The sequence below is a fragment of the Ictalurus furcatus genome, chromosome 19, assembly GCF_023375685.1.
Source record: "Ictalurus furcatus strain D&B chromosome 19, Billie_1.0, whole genome shotgun sequence".
Lineage (NCBI taxonomy): Eukaryota > Metazoa > Chordata > Actinopteri > Siluriformes > Ictaluridae > Ictalurus > Ictalurus furcatus.
In genome coordinates, this window is record NC_071273.1 from 18684700 (window position 1) to 18706860 (window position 22161).

At 38.4% G+C, this 22161-nt stretch overlaps 1 protein-coding gene across 5 annotated transcripts in view; it reads right to left on the reverse strand.

Annotated features, from left to right (window-relative positions):
* The window catches only part of cped1 (cadherin-like and PC-esterase domain containing 1), an 80931-nt gene that overhangs the window by 36508 nt on the left and 22262 nt on the right, over positions 1–22161 (reverse strand). For 4 of the 5 annotated variants that reach the window (XR_008388524.1, XR_008388525.1, XR_008388523.1 and 1 more), the window contains exons 4-14: positions 21562–21643; positions 16485–16569; positions 16229–16385; positions 12960–13090; positions 12790–12862; positions 10408–10566; positions 8754–8858; positions 8395–8528; positions 7083–7135; positions 6820–7006; positions 4747–4915 (exon numbers count right to left, since the gene is read on the reverse strand). Coding sequence is in view for 2 of the 5 variants with exons in the window: in XM_053649946.1 (XP_053505921.1) it covers positions 4747–4915; positions 6820–7006; positions 7083–7135; positions 8395–8528; positions 8754–8858; positions 10408–10566; positions 12790–12862; positions 12960–13090; positions 16229–16385; positions 16485–16569; positions 21562–21643 (1335 nt within the window). In the remaining 3 variants the exon portion in view is untranslated. The remainder of the gene's footprint in view (positions 1–4746; positions 4916–6819; positions 7007–7082; positions 7136–8394; positions 8529–8753; positions 8859–10407; positions 10567–12789; positions 12863–12959; positions 13091–16228; positions 16386–16484; positions 16570–21561; positions 21644–22161) is intronic. The other variant, XM_053649947.1, reaches the window with a different exon arrangement.

The window sequence follows — 22161 nt, forward strand, 5'->3', positions numbered from 1 at the left end:
TTGCAGTGGATCTGGAGTCTATCCTAGGAAAAGTAGGTGCAAAGCAGGAGAATTCACCCCAGATCAGACACTATCTATCGCACACATATACCCCTGCACTCATTCAAGTATACAGTCAATTTAGTGCAGCCAATTTGCCTACCTGCATGTTTTTTGGAGATATTTGGGAACCGGGAAACCCATGCAGGGAGAACATGCAAACAAAACTCCACACAGACAATAACTCGAGCTCAGGATCGAACCCCAGAACTGTGAAGATGCAACACTACCCACAGCACCACCAAAGACGTACTCTGTTGACAGAATTGATTTGATTCATTTAACAAAAATTGGTTTTCAATCAAATTGAAGCAAGTAGAACTCCACGCCAATGGTGTTGACTGGGAAGCTTATCTTCAAGCAGCAAGGAAGCTACTGAAGATATGATCTGACCTTGGTCCTTGTTTTGGTTGTCTTTTTTCTCTTAAGTTTGTTTCCTTGTCCTACTGAGCTTTCTTTCTAAATGTTCAGACTGCTGCTCACTGAAACTAACTCTTCCATCTGCCAGCTGCAAGGCCTCCTGCTGTGAGCCTGATGTTGGGTTACACACCGATGAGTAAATCCCTACTTTTTAATTAGCCATTTCCATTCATATTCCATGGTCTTTCATCTAACCAACAGTTTTAGTGTTTGGTGTAGGGCTGCTCGTGCTAGGTAATGGCTTTGTGCTCTGTAGGTTTGATTGCTTATGATTTTGAGCTAGCAATCGTTTTGTTAGTTCAATCCCCGCACTACCAAAAAAAAAACAACAACCTTACCTGCTTAGCACTATTCCTGGATAGCAACAAATATCCTCTATAGCAGTACTGTTTGGTGGACATGTGACAACATTAAATGAAAACTGTAAACAAATAATTCTTTCTATAAAGCAATCTAGAGCCAAATTAGTCTACATACCCCTGCTGATAAATGAAACATAATACCAGTTATGAGAATGTTAAGATGCTTAGTTTCCACAAATCTTTCCACAAGAGTGTACTATTCACGTCTGGTGTATTTTAGATCAGATGAAAATGAAGCATTATTCTTCATTTCACAGTTTGTCTTCAGTAATGAATGACAATCAGGCTAACCTCAGAAAATAAACTGTTACTGACACTGACTACACTATTGACCCATGCTAAGAAAAAGCTTTATGTCTTACATATGCATCATCACATACTGTAAAACAACTACACAGCATGATAAAGAAGTCAGTGTGTGTAAAAGAGCCGATTCTCTGCCCGGTGTCCCATGTTGCTAGACACAAGAGGTTCAGGAGGATTAAAAAAAGAGACTGTATAGAATATCCAGTACAAGTTTAAAGGGGCTTCAAGATCAGCTGTCCTGCATTTTCCACTCTCACATCCTTAATTGTAACACTCCAGGAGTGTCTAAGTGAGGACACAAACAAGGTTCACTGTAGTCGTATCCACACTGGAGGAATGCGTGCCTCTAAATAGGGACTTATTGCCTGAAGAGCTGCCAAATGCAGAACAGCACTACGATTCCAGCAAAGCTATAGGGAGGGAGAGAGTGAGTGAGAGAGAGAGAGAGAGAGAGAGAGATAAAGTGAGGCATATAAAGTGAGAGAAAGATCAAGTAGTGAAGTGAAAAATGCAACTGCTTGTCCAAGTGTAAAACTACAATCCAGGAGACTTCAACTCCCATTGTTTCAATTTATCCACATTCTGATGTTCTTAATGTTTCATAGCTAAGTGTTTCTCCTGGTAACTCTTTTTCCCGTTCTTTTTTTTATTTTTTGCAAAGCAAAATGACGGTTTTATAACCGTAATTATTCGTAAACTTCTAGTAACCTTAGTATTCTGAGGTTCAATGTGGGTCAAAATTCAATGGCAGATATAACCTTATCTAATAAAAAAGTCACAATTTACTAATAAAACTACTAATAAAACTTCTGTACTATAATTCCATCCATCCATCCATCTTCTACCGCTTACTCCTTCTTCAGGGTCGCGGGGGAACCTGGAGCCTATCCCAGGGAGCATCGGGCACAAGGCGGGGTACACCCTGGACAGGGTGCCAGTCAATCGCAGGGCACAATCACATACACACTCACACACACATTCATACACTACAGGCACTTTGGACATGCCAACCAGCCTACCATGCATGTCTTTGGACTGGGGGAGGAAACCGGAGTACCCGGAGGAAACCCCCGCAGCACGGGGAGAACATGCACACACAGGGCCCCGGCGGGAATCGAACCCCGGACCCTCTAGGTGTGAGGCGAACGTGCTGACCACTAAGCGTCGTGTGTTTTTTTTTTTTTTTTTTTTTGTGCAATCTATTACTAAATAGTGAGCAGGAATTTGTGTACTACACAAGGTTTAACAATAATACAAATAGTTTAAAAATGATTTTATAATTATTGTCTGTAGGCTCTTTAAGTTCTTTTAAAAAAAAAAACTGTACAACTTATTAATGATGGAAAATAAATTTGAATATCAAACACTGAAAGAAGTCAGTGATTATATTAGAAATGTCCATGCTTTATAAAGACGGGCAAGTTCAGTGTGACACGTGGAACTATGAAAATGTTTATTAATCATCAAGAATTGCTTATAGTGTGTTACTGGAGCTTTATTCTGTATTATTAGGAGTGCTTACTAAGCTTTTTTACTAAATGACTAAGGATTACAAATGCACTTATAAAGATCGGCTTCGTAGAAGGTATGATTTTGTGCTGTGTTACACTGTTTAGCTGATTTTGTACAGAAGTTGTAAAAAAATACTGATTGTCCTTATTTTGACTTAATATCTCATTATTTCATCTTAGGAACTCAATATTTCAAGATATTATGTGCAGTACGGTGCACACAAGGTACATATAAAAAAATATTATAAAGAGCAGTAAATGCTAATAAATTAAACGAAGTCAATATTTGATCTGATGACCCTTTGCTTTAAAAACAAATTAATCATCTCAGGTAGAGTTAGTGCAGTTTTATAAGGAAATGAGCTGTAAGTTTTATTGAGCGTCTTGCAGAAGCAGTCACGGTTCTTCTGGAGACTTTGACTGTCACACTCGCTTCTTATTTTTGCAGCAAAACCTAGCAGACATCATTGTGATTTTAATGCTGCTTTCTTCACTGGCATACAAACATTTTTTTTCTGTAATATTATAATCTAATAATTTTGTGCTAGAAAACTAATTTTTGGAAATCTAAAAAATTTTTGTACTGTGTTGATAATGTAGAAGTCATCAAATGAAAATCTATAACAAAGTTTGTACTAAAACATGGGTGCCTTTTGTACAGAACTGTATGTCGAATTCAAATTGTAAAAATGACCAGTACCGAATTCCTTCTATGTAAGTTTTAGGAGTCAAAATCTTGAACATACCTGAATATATTCGCTAAATTACAGATACAGTATGTGTGTATCTATCATTAGACACGTGTCCACTAAAGCAATATCTTGTTTACTTACTTTATAGGAAACATGGAATATGGAATAAAAACTATAAGCTAACGTTGAATAAATTGTTCTTAGTTTTAGGTTTGTAAAGTGTAAAGTGTATTAAGTCAAAATAACAAGATAATATGTTTAAATAATGAGACAGCAACACAAAATCATGTGATATTTACAAAAACTTTGAATTATTAAGTTGAAATAATGAGATTTATCAAAGTAGTTGGATATTTACAAAAAAACAACTTTGAGTGATTAAGTCGAAATAATGAGATAATGTGTCAAAATAAGAAGATAATGACATAATACCTTGAAATGATGAGTTAAAGTAAGTGAAAATACAGTAATAAAGTAAACTAAGCACGTTCAGCTTTATTCTTTCACAACTTGAAGTTCAGGGCTAGCATAATTGTGAACAGCAGTCTTACTAGATTGATATTATTATAATTAAAAAGTAAATCAAATCATGACTCAATTTATTCAGCTTCATATGCTGCAAGTCTTTAAGACATCCAGAGATAAAACATGGATTAATCAGGCAGATTTGTTTGACACTATTTAAACAACGCTGCTCAGTTATTTCCCTTCTCCCCTCTCATCTCTCTCTCTCTCTCTGTTTTCCTGCCAAATTTACTTTAGACCCGATCTAATGTGACTGATCTGTCATTACACACTGCCACGCTGTCAGACACGGTTACACGCTGTGGAGGACTGTAACAGACACACACTCTGATCCACCCTATCCTACCCTGAGACCTCGATCAGGCCTATCAGCTTGCGCTGAAACCTGAACAGCCACAACCACGGCTCGGATGAAAGAGGAAGAAAGCACTGGGGCTTTGGACAAAAAAAGGAGTGAGTGTACAAAAGAAGATTTTCAAACATTTTCAATACTGTCAAAGACGATTCCTTTCCCATTTCATACACCAAGCAGAGACTGAACATCAAGTTGCTGAGTGGCCAAAGCAATGTGTAAAGTAAGGTGAATGTTAAAATTCAGCCTTAGATAATAGAATTCACTTAAATCTCAGTTTCTGGTATAAACTCCTATGAATAATTTAGTAATTACAGTGCAACTAATAGGAAAAGGATACAGCTATGAGACTAACGACTGTTACTCTGGACCCACAGACAAGTCCTGGGAATGGTTCAGAGTGGTTAACTCGGATAAATGCCGCTAAAATGCATCATCGTAAGAAACCCTAAGAAATCCCGCTAACAGTTAGTCTCTATGATAAAAGCGTCTTTGTAGTTTCTGCTGGGAAAAATGAATGTGTGTGTGAGACTTTGTACCTGTATGAAGCCGCACATCACATACTCGTCAAACATCGGCAGGCTGGGCCGGCTCTCCCGGAATATGTGCAGAGTGTATATCGTCATGACGACAGGCTCCTCCCCTGACTCGTCCATCAGCAGAATGTTGATGCGGCTGTTGCCCAGGCCGAGCGGGTAGTTCGCCGTTCTGAGGAAAAAAAATAACAAATAAGTTCTGAGAAACTGACCGTGACTAATCTCTCTCTCTCTCTCTCTCTCTCTCACACACACACACACACAAAAGATTATTTCCTCTGTGCCAGGACAAGGAAGATTATAGTAGATTAAAAAGCAGGGTCAGCTCAAACGTCAAACTAATATCCACATTCAAATAAAGACACAATTACAGAGTCCAGCACATACTGCCTTTATTAAAAGGAGTTCAGGTAATTGACAGGAATATTCCTTTTTTTTTGACAACCTGGTCTTCCTGTACCACATCATGGCTCGAAACACACTTATAATGAAAGTTTAAGTGCAGTTGTCAGGGCAGTTAATAAACATTTATCCATAATCACTTTACCTCATTCAAGAAGTGCAAGAGTATTATTACATTACTATGTGCAATAACTATTATATATATATATATATATATATATATATATATATATATATATATATATATATAATATTATATATTATATTATATTATATTATATATTATATATATGTTCACTTTGTACTGATAGAACGTTCATATATTACAACTTTTGTTTTTAAACTTTCTGTATCATCTTATATCATATATCATTATACATACATGTGTATATATGTATATATACACACACACACATACATATTTCTGTATTTAGAGTCGGGTTACTCAGCTGCTTCAATTGAATTTCTGTACATCCCATTCAGTCTGGCCTAGCTGTCTCTAGCCCGAAAAAATCTTCATGGGAAAGCAGACCCAGAAAATAATCTAATAAATCAGTCAAAGGGCAATGGGACTGTGAACAGACACGTCAGAGGAGAGAACGGGATTATCCCAGGAGAGCTGGAACCCTGCTCACTCATTGTTCTATTGATGAATAGATTTTCCTAACTATTTTAATACATGAGCGTGTTTCCTTTCTGGTTTGCACTAATCAATAGCGCTATCTCCACAAAAACAAAAAATATTCAGCAAAATATAAATAACGATTATTCGGCAGCTGTTCTTTTAAGGGTACCAACCACATAGGAAAACTTTTTAAATACAATAATTACATTATAACAAGTTATTACAATTTCAGTAACAATTATTCACCCAGAGTGACTCATTTTCACCCAGAGTGACTCGTTTTGGGGATATCAGAGCTAACTTGCCTCTGGATTTACACTCTATTATGTTCCACCATGTTAGGCCTAGGCGTAACATGTAAATGTTACTATCTGTATTATTCTTTTAAAGAATAGAACATGTACATGATAAAACATGACAGCATGTGTTCTCACAGGAAAACAATCAATGACAAGGTGGTGTGATTCAGTCTGATCCTGAAGTTGATTATTTTCATATAACAACACACCCTGAAGTGTTTTATTCCTCTTATACCACAACAATTGGCAATCAGTTCTTTTCATTTTATTAACTGAAGAACGGTACATCATACTTTTTATTCATTTGTTGTTGTTTTTTTTTTATTCTTAAGTCCATGAAAAAGCTCCTGTTATCATTTACACTATAACAACCTCTTTTCTCTGCAGCTTGTAATGTTAGCTTGTAATGTTAGAGATCAGTTACAAAGCCCTCTTTCCTGAAGATTTTCCTGTGTCAGAACAATGGAAGGAATCTGAAAACTTCAAAACTTCAACTGTACATTTTTAATGCATTATTTAATCCACAAATCCCTGTGTAAAATTATAGAAATGATAATGCCCTGTTATAACTGCATAAATACATACATATAATATATAAAATGTATTCAGGTTATGGGCTTATAACAATGCATTATCATGTTTTTTAAACGTCTTGAGGTCCAAAGGCTCTGCACGTAAGGAATGACTCAGCTGGCTATTTGTGTGTATATGGGAAGCACAGGTAAATAATATGGCAGGATTTAGTCATACCTGGGGCCGCGATGTTCGTCCAGGTGAACGTGGCACTTTGCGCTCACGGGTTCCGGCCTGATCCGGATAGTGACCACGTCGAACGGTACCTCAGCGCGGTACTCCTTCACCCAGGGGTTAAAGAGCGGAGTTAGAACCAGAGGAGGATCGGTATATAGCTGACGGAGATGGGGCTCCACACACCTCCCTATGGAGCAAAACGATCAGTTACACGAAACAGTAACCAACATAAGTGTTACTACATGAATGTGTGAAGTAATTACCTGATTCTGATGGCTGGGAATCCCACTTCTCAGGCCTGTCTGGATCATCACTGCTGTGAGAAAAATGTCAATGGAGCCTCTGTATTAACTTTCCATATTATTCTCATAAAACTGACCATAAAAGCACAACTAAATATTCCAGTTACGATAAATTTAGTGGTTTTATTGCTTCCGTCGCATTTTACTATTAAAAACACACACACTAAAGTGGTCAGTAAAGTGGCCTTGCTTTGTGTTCAAATTTGTTGGGCTAAAAAGGTCCAGATGTGATTATAACCTGTTCAGGATTTGTTTCACAGTTCTTCAGGGATGCTGCATTGTTGTGTAATGGTGTTGTTCTCCATCCAGCCCAAATTCATTCCGTCACTTAACATAAATGGGAAAATCTCTCCTTCAGTCACGTTTAACAACATGCCCTATGGGAGCAGAAGCAGAGCCAGTTCTGTAATCGCTTTGGTCCGGTCTGGCAGTATGGAGCTTTTCCTGCCCATTACGAATCTGAGAGCAGCACTTAGCGGTTTATCGTACCAAACTCCATCCATTGTTTCTCTCAAACTAACACATGGAGCTCGCTGTGGAATCAGCTTCCAATGGCCTGTGCACATGAGATTGGTTTATACGTGCATGGCAACAGGAGTGGAACCTTTCAGAAATTTCTTTTCATTCACTTTATGTCTGAAAATGTGGAAAACAAGACAAATGAAAGAGTGTGCTGGAATACCAGTGTTGAGATTAAGAATTATTTATGATTTTGATTATTGTGTGGTCAAAAGTGTTATCCTTCACATACTGTATATTCAACAGCACTGCTGCTGACTGGTCAGAAAGTTTTGATTCATTTTGTATAACAGCAGGTCTGACAACAGGGCCAGCTGCAAGGCGAACATTATATTAACTTTCTTCTTATAATATGGTATCGTTTCTATACTCAAATAGTCTAAAGATAATAATAAATGGGTTAGGAAACATGTTGATATTTAACAAAGAAAAATGGATAACCAGTGAAAAAAAATAAAAAGTGCAAGGAGAGGGCACACGGTGGCTTAGTGGTTGGGGGTTCGATTCACGCCGCTCCCCTGTGTTTGCGTGGAGTTTGCAGGTTAGGCTGATTGGCATGTCCAAAGTGTCCGTAGTGTACGAATGGGTGTGTGCGAATCATGTCATGTCAAGTCAAATTTTCTTTATAGAGCATATTTAACACAACAAACGGTTACAAAAACTGCCTTAGAATAAGTGTCTAGAGACAACAAATAACAAAAGTACATTAAATTTTATCAAAAGCTAAAAAATAGTGTGTGTGTGTGTGTGTTACCTCTGTGTGTAGGACGAGCTGAGTTGTTGGAGCAAGGCTGAGAGACCTGCTGCCCTCGCATAATCCTCTGCTGTAGGAAATCTTTGAACAATATTGTGCTGGAGATTGGACAAATGAGATGATCTGGGGTAGAGCTGCCAAGGTGCACACACACACACACACACACACACACACACACACACACACACACACACACACACACCTAACCTTAATACCAACACTAATATCAACAACAGCTAATGAAGCAATAGTAACTATCAGGATCACATACTGAATTTGGCACAGCGTAATATATATATAACCTTACTTAATATGTAACTTTTACTCTTTTATTTATTGTTTCAGTGATGATCACGTACCAGATGAAAGCTGCCAGATCTCTTGAGCTGCTGATGAAAGTGAAGCAGGAACTGCATTTTATCCGCCGTCAAGCACAAACCGTTTGCCTGCTCGCAGCCACTGTACTGTAAACAGAAATAAAGACAAGTTGTCACATATACACAGTTTTTACAGTTTTAAAGCTATTTTCTGATCAATTAAAGGGTGACAAATACTTTTAACCATAGTACATTAAATGTGAACTGTACAAACTCTAAAAAAATATTTCAGTTACTCTTATATTATTCAGTAATTACAGTTCAAATAATAGGAAATATTTTTAGTCATATAAGTGAGGAATAAATCTGTACCTGCTCACGGCTTCTGTGGGGCTAATTTATGTTGTGTGAGTTAAAATCACTACGTACAACCAAACCCCATTTTTACAAAGAAATTATTAGAACAAATGAAAAGCAAAAATGAAATATTTATAAATGATGATGAGTTATCTGTTCGCTGTTCGATCGAAGCCGACTTTCGGTCACTTTATTGATCATCATTCTCCACGCTTTCCTATCTTGGGCTGCTTTATTTAGTTCTTTCATGTGCATATTCGTGTCGGCTTTGATTGTGTCCAACCAGCGGGTTTTTTGACGCCCTCTTCTTCTCGACCCACTGACTATGCCGGACATTATCGTTGTTTCCAGGGAATTAGCTCGGTTGACATGACCAAAGTATGAGAGCCGCTGCTTGGTGATTTTTCCCTCTAGCGATATTTTCGGTTTGATACGCTCTAGAATCGACTTGTTTGTGACCATCTCCGTCCATGGTATGCGCAGCATACGCCTCCAACACCACAGTTCAAAAGCGTCAATTCTCCTTCTATCTGCCTTCTTGAGTGTCCAGCTTTCACATGCGTATGTGCAGATTGGAAAGACGATTGCATTAATCATTCAGATCTTTGTTGCAATGCTAATATCTTTACTTTTCCAGATTTTTGTCATTCCTTGCATTGCGCTGCGGCCAAGTGCGATTCTTCGTCTGATTTCTGGCCCTGATTCGCCACTGCGGTCTTGGATCTTGGATCCGAGGAAGATGATATCTTGAACTGATTCGATTTCTTCATTGTCGATGTTTATGTGAACTGTACCGTTTCTTGCTGTTGTCATTACCTTTGTTTTCTTGATGATGAGATACAGTCCCATGTGCTCGCTTGTAAATATATTTATATTTATTAAATAAAAATAGTAATTTTTTTTAACATAAAATGGTAGGGCGAGCATTACTGTAAACACTCTCTCAGCCAGCTAATATAGTAACATGGTATGCTTTTCAGGAAACTAGGCTCTAATTTAAACTCTAATTTAATACTAATACTGCAGGTATCCAGTAATTAAAATATATATATTTTATATAGTCTCATTTTTTCATAGTTTTTTTTATATAAAAAAAAAAAGTATGAAAATAAAAAAAATATACACTCCATCAGTTCATGGCATTAAATGGTAAGGAATATCAAAACAAAGAGACATCTTAAACATTAGTGGGTCCATACTTACTTTTATCACTATATAAATCTAATAATATACTATAAGATATAATATTATGTCTATTAGTTTCATTGTAGTTGCTGAATAATGTGCTTTAGAATGAACTGAATAACAAGCTGAGACTTTACTATCAGTCACACTCTACCTTGATTTCTGCTGTACCCTGAGGACTTGGAAGAGATCCGTCCTCACTGCCACATGCTGGGAAGAGGAGCTTCAGCATATCTTCTAAAATGTACTCTTTGGTGATCTGCCCATCAAAGTCTGGATCTTTTATACCGTCAAAGTTCAAGTCAGTCTGCACCTGAGAGGAAGAATGGAGGAAATGAGTTGAGCAGCTGTAGAGAATGAATGTGAGCTTTTGCTGCCATCTAGACATCAGCATTGATGGTAGCAGTTGTAAATGGATGATGAATGCAGTGAAGCTTTTCAACAAGTCTAGAAATGTATGTATATATATAAGGTTTTTATTTATTTATTATTATATCAGTGTTATATGCATTAAAAAACCCTCAACTGTGTGGTGTTTACTTTATAGTCAGGTCCGTAAGTATGTGGAGAGTGCCACAATTATCGCAATTTTGCCTCTATACACTACCACAGTGGATTTGAAATGAAGCAATCAAGATGTGACTGACGTGCAGACTTTCAGCCTGTAATTCAAGGGGTTTAACAAAAATATTGCATTAACCGTGGAGGAATTACAGCCATTTTTTAAAGAGTCCCTCCAATTTCACAGTTCAAAAGTGATTGGACAAACTAACAATCATAAATATTAGGATTATTTTTAATACTTGGATGCAAATCCTTAGCAGTCAATAACTGCCTGAAATTTGGAATCCATGGACATCACCAAACGCTTAGCTACCTCCCTTGAGATGCTTTGCCTGGCTTTTACTGCAGCCGATTTCGGTTGCTGCTTGTTTGTGGGTCTTTCTGCCTTCAGTTTTGTCTTCAGTAAGTAAAAAGCATTCTCAGTTGGGTTGAGGTCACGTGACTGACTCAGCCATTTAAGAACCTTCCATTTCTTTGCTTTAAGAAGCTCTTGGGTTGCTTTCATGGTATGTTTTGGGTCATTATCCATCTGTACTGTGAAGCACCGTCCTATCAGCTTCGCAGCATTTGACTGAATCTGAGCAGAACGTATAGCTCTAAACACTTCAGAATTCATCCTGCTACTTCCATCAGGAGTCACATCATCAGTAAACATCAGTGACCCAGTTCCATTGGCAGCCATACATGCCCATGCCATAACACTTCCTCCACCATGTTTGACAGATCATGTGGTATGATTTGGATCCTTAGCCCTGCCTTCCTTCTCCATACTCTACTCTTCCCATCATTCTGGTACAAGTTAGTCTTGCATCAGAACTGTTCAGGGTTTGTTTTTTTTCCCAGCAAAGTCTAATCTGGCCTTTCTGTTCTTGAGTGTTACCAGTGGTTTGCCTCTTGAGGTAAACCATCTGTATTTACATGCATGAAGGTTGTAGACTTTGACAATGATGCACCTACCTCCTCCAGAATGTTCCTGACTTTTTATTGTGAAGAGGTTTTTTTTAGTCAACAAGGAAAGAATTCTGCATTCATCCACTTGCATCTTCCCTGGTCTTTCCAGGCATTTTGGTGTTGCTGAGCTAGCCAGTGCATTCCTTCTTTTTAAGAATGTACCAAACTATCGATTTGGCCACTCCTAAAGTTTTTCTCTAATAGGTTTTTTTTGTTTTTTCAGCCTAATATTGGCCTTCTTCACTTGCATCGAAATCTCTTTGGGCCGTATATTGAGAATTCCCACAAAGAGCTACCAAATGCAAATGCAATGCTTGGAATCAACTCCTGATTTGAATATCCTGAATATAATGAAATAACAAGGAAACAGACCACACCTGGCCATGAAACTACTTATCAGTCTTGTCCACTTACTTTTGAGCCTGTGAAAATGGCAGGAGCTTGGTGGGGCAGTGGTGGCTTGGTGGCGAAGTGGTGGCTTGGCGGTTAAGGCTCTGGGTTACTGAGCAGAAGGTCGGTGGTTCAAGCCCCAGTGCTACCAAGCTGCCACTGTTGGGCCCTTGAGCAAGGCCCTTAACCCTCTCTGCTCCAGCAGCACTGTATCATGGCTGACCCTGCACTCTGACCCCAACTTCCTAACAATCTGGGGTATGCGAAGACAAGAATTTCACTGTGCATATGTATATGTGATCAATAAAGACTCATTATCAATATTTTTGTTCAACCCCTTGAATTAAAGCTGAAAGTCTACACTTCAATCACATCTTGATTGCTTCATTTTAGATCCATTGTGGTGGTCTACAGAGGCAAAATGATGAAAATTGTGTCACTGTCCAAATACTTACGGACCTGATTGCATATAACTACAATTAGCTGCTATATGAACGTATATAACTACAATTTGCTGTTATATTAATGTATATAGCTACAATTAGCTGCTACTATATGAACAATGATACAATTATGACTCATGTGACATTTATTAAGAGTGTACCGAGTAGAAGCAGGTTTGCATTCATACCTTAACCACTACAGGACACACAGAAGCATTGTAATGCAATGTGAAGGTCATCAACTGAAAACACAGTGAACACCTAGGAGGAGAAAAACACATACATTAACACCACTTGATGTATCCCTATATTATAGTGTTGAAATGTCTGACATGATGTGTATGTATATGAGAGAGACCTCGGTGGAGAGCTGGAGTCGGCTGTGGTTAAAACAGCAGCTGTTAGAACCTCACTGATGACCTGCTTCATGAGTTCAGCAGCTTGGAGAGCCGCTGAAGGATCCAGCCTATCTGTAAAGAACGACTGCAGCTGAAACACAAACACACCCCATTGAAAATGTAAGACATTCTTAAAATCTAAATGTAAATTCACTCTTCATTCTTGTACCACAGAGGCAGGAACAAAAGCACTAACACAACACCATGCATGTGCTTTAACTATATTAATTTTGCAACAGATTTATCCCAAGTACTTCCTGAATTAAGTAAGACATCATCCATTTCAAGCACTTAAAGTAGCAAACAATAACAAGGCACCAGAATGTTTGGCACTATAACTGTCTGTTTTCCATTGGCCACCAGTCTAGTACCAGAGATTCCAGTTCAGCACCGGGACTAACAGGACCCATTACAGGTACAAACAGTTACGGCTAGCTAGCTGCATATGGGGAATGAATGCTTATTGATATTATAACACACGTAATAACATGTTTCGTAGATCTTCAACAACAGTAAATAAACATAACTAGAAATGGATTTTTAAAAAGGTATACCACCACATCGTTCTTTAGCAAATAGAAATGTAATCCTTGGCTGTAGTATACAAGGAATAAAACTGTTATTGGAAAATTAGCAACTGTGGGGTGGAAACAGTAACTTTGCCTTGCGTCAGGTTGCATCATCAAACCCGGTCGTCTTTTATTTTCCTATAACAGCGCATCCCTAAGTGTTTTATTGCTTACTTTCTACTAGACTATACTCTTAAACAGTGTAAACATGTCATGCTACAAATGCCTATGTAGACAGTTAAATATGACGAAATATACATCTCTGAATATCTTAAATCACTGAAGAGACGGTTTATTGTTCAATTCATCATCGTAAAGCATACTATTCAGTCTCTACATTAAAATTAATAGGAAAATGTGTAGTTAAGAGAGTGAGGAACGTAAAATTGGACCCAATGATAGTTCCTGGAGGTTTAAGAAATTCTGAACGACTAAATCTATGTGAATGAAAGGCATGTAAGCTTATGTAAGGCAGCATGATCAACTGATCAGGATGCAGAGATGAGTCGGAATACCATAATAACATTTAAACTATGCATTTTGCATCCCAATTAAGCACAGTATGATAAATGGGCCAATTTTAATTTCAATCAAATGAACACTTGGCAATATCAGAAATGCATACTTGAGCAAGCATGAGAGACAATCGTGCAGAGAAACCAGTCAGTTGTACATTATGTGTTGTGAAAGCAAACGTCAAACACTTCAGAAACTTGGTAATGACTCAATCATCTCAGTAGGCGGCAGCAGTGTGTAAAAAGTTTGGCTGAGATTCATCGAGATGTAGATGAGATGTGCTGGCTCGCTTGTTTTCCCACGCACACACTTCGAGAGTACTGACTTCTGAATAACCCACAGATAAACTAGTGAGCGTGCATACAAATACGCATACACACACAAATGAAAGGCATTAACACACCAACACAAATACACAAACACACAGAAACACCAACCCTATAGATCCTTGTGAAGTAAAGAATAATTTGTTTTAAATGCTTTCAACGTATTGCTTTTTCTCCATTGCATCAGTGGTTTCCTAGATGGTTTGGAGTGATGCGCCATAAATAATCTCCAGTCTCTATCTTTTCCCCCAACACACACAGACACACAATTTCCCTCTCTCCTCCTTAAAAATCCTCCTTAAATCCTCCTACAATCACCAGTAAATCTAAGGAGCATCCCATGCCAAGTGTTAACTCCATCCTGAAATGCACCTTCTTCCAAAGCCACTCTGTTTCAGTCTTTAATCAAATCCGAAAAATATATTTCTAACCATTCATAAACACAAAAATGCCTTGTAATAAACCCATAATTTCTAAATATACGCTGGAGGTTTTCTCACTTTTGCTGTTGGTGGCAGCCACTGAAGCAGCTGCCCTCAACTTCCTTCCTTTGGAAACAAAGGAAACAAATGGTGCAAGTCCTTGGGTTGTCTGTGTGTAGGCCAGTGTAATAAGGAGTGTAAGTGTAGCGGATTTCAAGTTATAACCTCTGGACATCATAAAGGCACGACCACACCACAGATGAGATGATTCAAACACTGGAATTATTCCTTTAACAAAAGTAGCGTGAGGCAAGATTAGTATACACACATCGGAAGGCCTACTGTCTCATCCCCCTGCTTCCCCGTCTGCATACACAATGCATCTAAGCACGGACGCTTAAAGGAGAAGAACTGCATCGTCCTACGTTGTGCCACTAATTAAAGCCCCACCTACAACAATTAGTAGGAACTCCCAACCAGAACCAATGAGCATTGAACATAAATACTAATTAAATCAACCACTACATACAGGTTTTGCTGAAGTTAACCTATTTATAAAACATTTCTTTCAACACATTTAATTATATAAAAATAAACTTGAATGTCCTATTCAACTGGCTATATAAGCGCAAAAAATATATATATATATATATATATATATATATATATATATATATGTATATATATACATATATATACACACACACACATATTTAAAATATATATATATCATTTTCTGAATCTGTTGATGATATTATGTACTGTAGATGATGAGATATTCATTGTTTTTTATGTTTTCCGTTGAGGAACATTATTCTGAAATTGTTCTACAAATTGTAGATGCAGTTTTTCACAGATTGATGAACCTCTGTCCATCTTTATTTCTGAGAGACTCTGCCTTTCTAAGATACTCTTTTTATACCCAATCATATTACTGACCTGTTGCTAATTAACCTCCAGCTGTTTCTTTTTAGTAACACTTACTTTTCCAGCCTTTTGTTGCCCCGTTCCAACTTTTTTGAGACGTGTTGCTGCCATCAAATTCCTTAAAATGGTACATTTCCTCAGTTTAAACATTTGATATGTTTTCTATGTTCTATTGTGAATAACATATGGGTTCATGAGATTTGTAAATCATTGTATTCTCTTTTTCTTTACATTTTACATAGTGTCCCAACTTTTTTGGAATTCTGTTGAATAAGATCGCATGATGATGTGACATATAATACCCAATCAAACACCCATGAAATATTTTTAAGAACACTAAATGAGTGATAGCTTTTCATTCAGATCTCTGCAGTTTTCTCCTTAGTTTTATTTTATTTAATTTTTATTGTGTAACTCTTGACATGACGTAGCAGGATGACAGGCTAAACAGATAAGGAAGCTACTTTACCTTAGTAATATGACCGTGTTTGTCCAGATGAGTCCTGACCAAGCCTGTGCGATGCAGGAATGCAGTGAAGGGCATCGCTGATGTGACCAAGACATATACATTCATTAAGGCTACTAGACCATGATTGGCTGGGGAGTCTGACTGGCCAACTTGGCTCCTAATAGACGCAAGAGCAGAGAGAGATAGGGATGTTTATTTAAAAAAATGAGTGAAACTTGAAACTATGTCTTTGTTCAAAATACTTGAGGGCTCTAACCAGATATGTTTAGTGTGATGAGCACTTCCTCCCAGCTCTGGTCCAGACAAGGTGCAGGCAGATGGAATTATGGGTAATGGCATACCTGAAAATGAAAAAAACAGAAATGGAAAGTGAGTTAGAAATTTTTATCTTTGCATCAGCAGTTATTCCTTTTCACATATATTGACAGATTTCAGGTCTAAAAGAAGAACTGTTGCCACCTTCATTTTACAATGATGGCATTTGGCAGTCGCCCTTATCCAGAGCGACTTACATTTATACAACCTAGCAGTTGAGGGTTAAGAGCCTTGCTCAAGGCCCAGCAGTGGAGTACTGGGAATTAAACTCATAACCTCATAATCAGCACCTCCAAATCTGAGGCCTCTGGTTCTCTCGCAGAAAAGACCCTGTAATTCCATAGAAGTCAGGGATGGGATGTTCTGGTACAGCATTTCAGATGGCAGGGGGTCATGGAGACCTTGGCTAAGGTGTGATTTAAGATTATGCTTTGGTCTTTCCTCACAAATCTCTTATTGTAGATATCCTGTCTGGGTGGGTGAGTGATGACTTGGGCTATTTTTACCACTAAGAATGAAATTGCCATAGAAAACCACAATGCAGCTGGTCAGTGTGTTCTTAATTCTGCAGATCTTTTAGAGTCTAAAGAGTGTATGTTCTCGGCTTCACTCTACTCTATGAAAAAGGGTCCCTCGAAGTTTCTTTGGAAGGCTAGGATCTCAAATTTTTTTAGCCTGGTTAGGTCATGTGCTAAAGATGGTGGCCAACTGAATGGCCAAAACTCTGAGTATACATCCTATGGTACAATCTGGACCAGCAACTTTGTGCCCTAGTCAGGTATTTCCTCACTTCTTCTTTAGGCAGCAAAACAGTTTCACTTGCATGCCTTTCTGAAAGGGAACACCTCTCTTGTATGAAGAACCTTAAGGGGAAACCAATTAGGGTGCTAGATGGATCCTTTTTCCTAATGGTAATGATAATGAGTATTTATTAATCACATATACACATGCACAGTGAAATTCTTTTCTTCACATACACATTTCTTCACAGGTCAGAGTGCAGGGTCAGTCATGATACAGCGCCCCTGGAGCAGGGAGGGTTAAGGGACTTGCTCAAGGGCTCATCAGTGGCAGCTTGGCAGTGCTGGGGCTTGAACCCCAGACCATCCAATGAGTAACCCAGAGCCTTAACCGCCAAGCCACCACTGCCCCTAAGAGTGCAATAATTTGGCCTCTGACTGTCATGTCGTCTGGAAGGTTAATCATGGAATTTGATTCAGTTTTGGGACCAACTGTGGTTATCCAGACTATAAATTATTGGTGTTTAGTCTGAGTGTGACTGGAGTATACTCTCCTAGCTTAACAGACTGGGGTCTGCCAGTGATAAAATTCCACATCCGTTTGCAGAGTGTGTTGTCTAGACCGAGATTTCAGACATGCAGCACTAGCTATGCGGGGACAATGGTGTTAAATGTTGGGTTGAAGTTGTTAAACAGCATTCTTACATAGACGGTCTTTTCTACAGATGTGTTAGTGCTGTGTGTTAGTTCTGGATTACTTTGCTCTGCAGACAAAACAACATCGGTCCAGTGTGCATTAGGGATGTAACTGAATACAAATACCTTATTGTACATTATACATTTATTCATTTAGCAGACGGTTTTATCCAAAGCGACTTACAAATGAGGAAATACAAGCAAGCGATAGATCAAGCGGAGAACAATACAAGTAGTGCTACCATACAAGATTTTAATGAAGTTCTAGAGGAGCAAAGTGCAGAGAGTAGAGGTGTAAGAGCCAGTGTAAGTAGAGAGTCACGGAAGAGGTGGATATTTAGCCGGTTTTTGAAGATAGTGACAGATTCTGCTGTCCGGATTGAGGTTGGAAGTTCATTCAACTACTGAGAGACAGTCATTTTGAAGGTTCTGGAAAGAGACCTCATGCCTTGCTGAGTAGGCACCACCAGCTGTCGGATGGTAACTGATTGCAGGTTGCGTGAGGGAACATAAACCTCAAGGAGAGTGTTGAGGTAGAGGGGTGCTGTTTCAGACAAAGTCTTGTACATGAACATCAAGGTCTTAAATTTGATTCGGGCAGCTACAGGACGCCAGTGGAGGGAGATGAAGAGGGGTGTGACATGGGTTCTTTTGGGCTTGGTAGAAACATTATATTATTCTGATAATGTTTTCGAAACATATACAGCTACAGATATGAAAGCTTGCCAGAGAGGTTCACAGATCATCTGGTTGTGACTAGAGTTGTCCATCAGGATTTGGAATCCTGCAGGATGCAACAAAATGCATTTACAGTGTTAATTTATTCATCCCTGTGACTGCCTAATCAGGGTCCTGGTGGTTTAAACTAGGCTACTAGGCTGTTTATATTTTGAGAACTAAATTCATTACAAAATATCACAAGAAGGCACTAACAAAAATAATATCTGTGTGAGCGGGATTAAAGAAAAACAGTCCCACACACATCTTTGAGACCAATTACAAACTCGGGTGATGATGCTGAGGTCAAGGAACCAGAAGTCAGAACTCACACACCATGCTGACATCAACAGCATTTTTATTTCTGGGTTTTTTCATTACATTATAACCCTATTGTGCATTTTGATTGGAGTGATTGTTACTGTGTGATAGTGATAGTTATTATTATAAGCATGTGGTTGTGGATTTCTTAGGCTCTAGGACGGTAGCTGTAGTACTAAAGATGAAGTAGTCTGGGTTGGTCATGTAGTAAAGATGGTGGCCAACTGAAAGGCACAAACTCTAAATACACATGCTGTTGTGCCATCTGGACCAGTAGAGCTTTCTGCATGTCTGTTCTAGTCAGTATTTTCCTCATATAATCCTTGGACAGAATGAGTAGCTGACTGATTCCACATTGCTCCAAACTGGGAATAAAAGGTCATCCAGAAGCAGGCAACATAGCAGCCGGGACACTATTAATTTTGGTCTTGTAGTCAGTAATTGTCTAAATTCCATGAGCCAAGATTTGCAGATTGTAATTGTTTTAGCAGCCTTGCTGCCATGACAGCTTCTCTTTGACTGGATTTGAACCCTACACTCCAGTGTTTGGTTAGGGAGTCTTTTTGAGAGTCAGTATGATTGATGTCACCAACAATGATGTCTGTGGCTTCTGGGTGAAAAGAGTAGATAGAGTGCATCTCTATTTGGCAGGATGTTAACTCATTTTGAATATGAAGTCTTTGTGAAAAGACTGAAAAGTTTTATGCTTGGCATCGTCAGTTCTTTGTCCACTTGGTCACTCGGTCTCTGGTGAGAATGACAAAAGGACTAATGAAGCCTAAATCTGGAAAGCGTTTCCACAGTTTTGCTTTCTTACAGACAAGACATTATTTAAACAAAAATTTTGTTTGCTCAACAGCCTAGGAGCAGTTCCTTTGATCCAACAGTGGTCTGGGGTCCACCTTGAGTGAACCCAGGGTCATTTGTGGAAGTGATCCAGTGCGTGGGCTGCACATTTAATATTGTGATTTGGTTCAATCTGTCATGTCACTTCCTGTTTAAAATTCCAGCATGGAAATAAGCCCAGACTCATGTATTTGGGCCAAGTGTGAAAACAGCCTTCTAGAACATTTCCAATGTTCGTGAGGTTTGCCAATAATGTGTGCAAAGATGTCCTGATCAAGTATAATGCAAAGTAAACCGAAAATAATAATCCGCAAAGTCAGGAACCAATGGGAAGCAATATGTTGAGTAAATGTCTTGGTCCAAATATGTTGAGCAAAATCCGCAAAAACATGATCCAGCAACTGAGAAAATGCATAGAGCGTAAGGCTGAAGAACATGTAGAGCATAAAAAATTAATTATATGTAGTTTTACTCTCATTGCTTCCCGATTTTTCAGACATCTTTATAATAACCACAACCGGCCTCATATAGATGGAGCTAGCTGTGCTGCTTCTGGAAGTATGTGATGATGTGTAAATGAGTTAAGGTATTCATGAGCATAACAAACGCATCATCACTCTGTATATGTGTATGAAATCTTTCTTCCATCAGCACATCGTGTTCAGCGTAAAGAGGCTGTCTCCACTTACAACCAGACGTTAATATATGACAAATATAAACTACACCTACTGAACAGCACTCTACAAGATATAGTACTCAAATATTTTCTCGCCACAAGCCTTGGAAAAACAGTGGCCCCATTTCATGGAAAAACCATAAATATCTTCATAAAACACTTGAACGTGAGAGCAGCGCTATAACTGCATTCAGCCCTAGCACTGACTAAACAGTTACCTCGTGAGTGTTTGTGTGTGTTCCATGCCTTCAGATGTTATCATGAAAAGGACACAACCTTTCCCAGCTGCCCCTTCAAACAACCAGGACTCGATCGGCCATCATTTGTGTGGGAGGCATGCCAAGAGGAAAGACAATATTGTTCCAGACCTGGAGACAATAACCCTCTTTCACAAGGAACAGCACGGCTACACAGCCGTGGACCAAGCGGCAAAATCAATCACTACTCTCTTGAAATGGACAAGCAGTTATCTTCATCCAGCACTGATAGCCATAATTAGCTTGAAGAATCAAATGCAAACAGGCATCATGATCTTCAAAGACCTTCCCTGAATGGCAGCTTTTTATAAGCTGTTCTGCTTATTTAGAAAAAAAAGATGAGCCTTTAATTATGGATGTATATTATAAGACAGGTTTAATGGGCCATTATAAAGATTATCTGGCATTTGAATTGTATATTTGCCCTCTTAAACAGTTACTGTGGCAAGGACGTCTGGGTAAATATCATCTAAGATGCTGAAATTTCTCAGTAATTACAGCAGAGCTCTAGGCTCCACAAATGCTTAATTGGAAGTCTGCATCTGTGAGACACACACACACACACACACACACACACACACACACACAGTCTAAATATTATTCCTAATAAAGATTGGCTTATTACATTTTGATTGCTATATTGAACGATTTTACCTCTTCTATGTTGGAATCATTAACACTCTGGGTTACGTCAGATATGAAACTTTTCACATCGTCAACACCTGAATGCAGATTGACACGGTCACATTAAACACATTCACCCACCTGACAAACGGCTGTCCAGTAGAAATCGACAGACTCCGCCCATGTCCATGAAAGCCCCAACAAACGCTGGTATAATGTTGACCTAAGAAGAGACAGGACCGTTATTTAAATACTAACAAACATCACTAGGCTGTAGGTTTAAAATAAGGTATTAAAATAATAAAATAAAATAATTCTCAAATCTGATTAGTCAGAAGGTGTTGAATAATTTTCAATACAGCAAAGCCTAGACTATAGTGCTCGCTGTAATTGAACGCGCTTGTTCTAATATGTATTGTTTTACACCGACACATTAAATGCTACACATAATCTAAGCGTAATAATAAACATGTAAAAAAAATAATAATAATCTTTCATTTTGTTAATCAGAAGGAGTCTCCAGTGTCAGTGGTTTGTAATGGTCAAGTTTCCCCACTATGAGAAAGTCTTCAGGACAGACAACTTTGCCCAGGTTGCATTTTTTTTTGATCATATTAACTTGAAGAAAGAGAAAATAGAGGAATCTTTTCTGAGAAGGTTGGACTTCCCACAACATTAAATGTAACAATAAATGCATAAAAATTATGTTATGACCAAAAAAAAAAAGAAAAAAGATTGCAA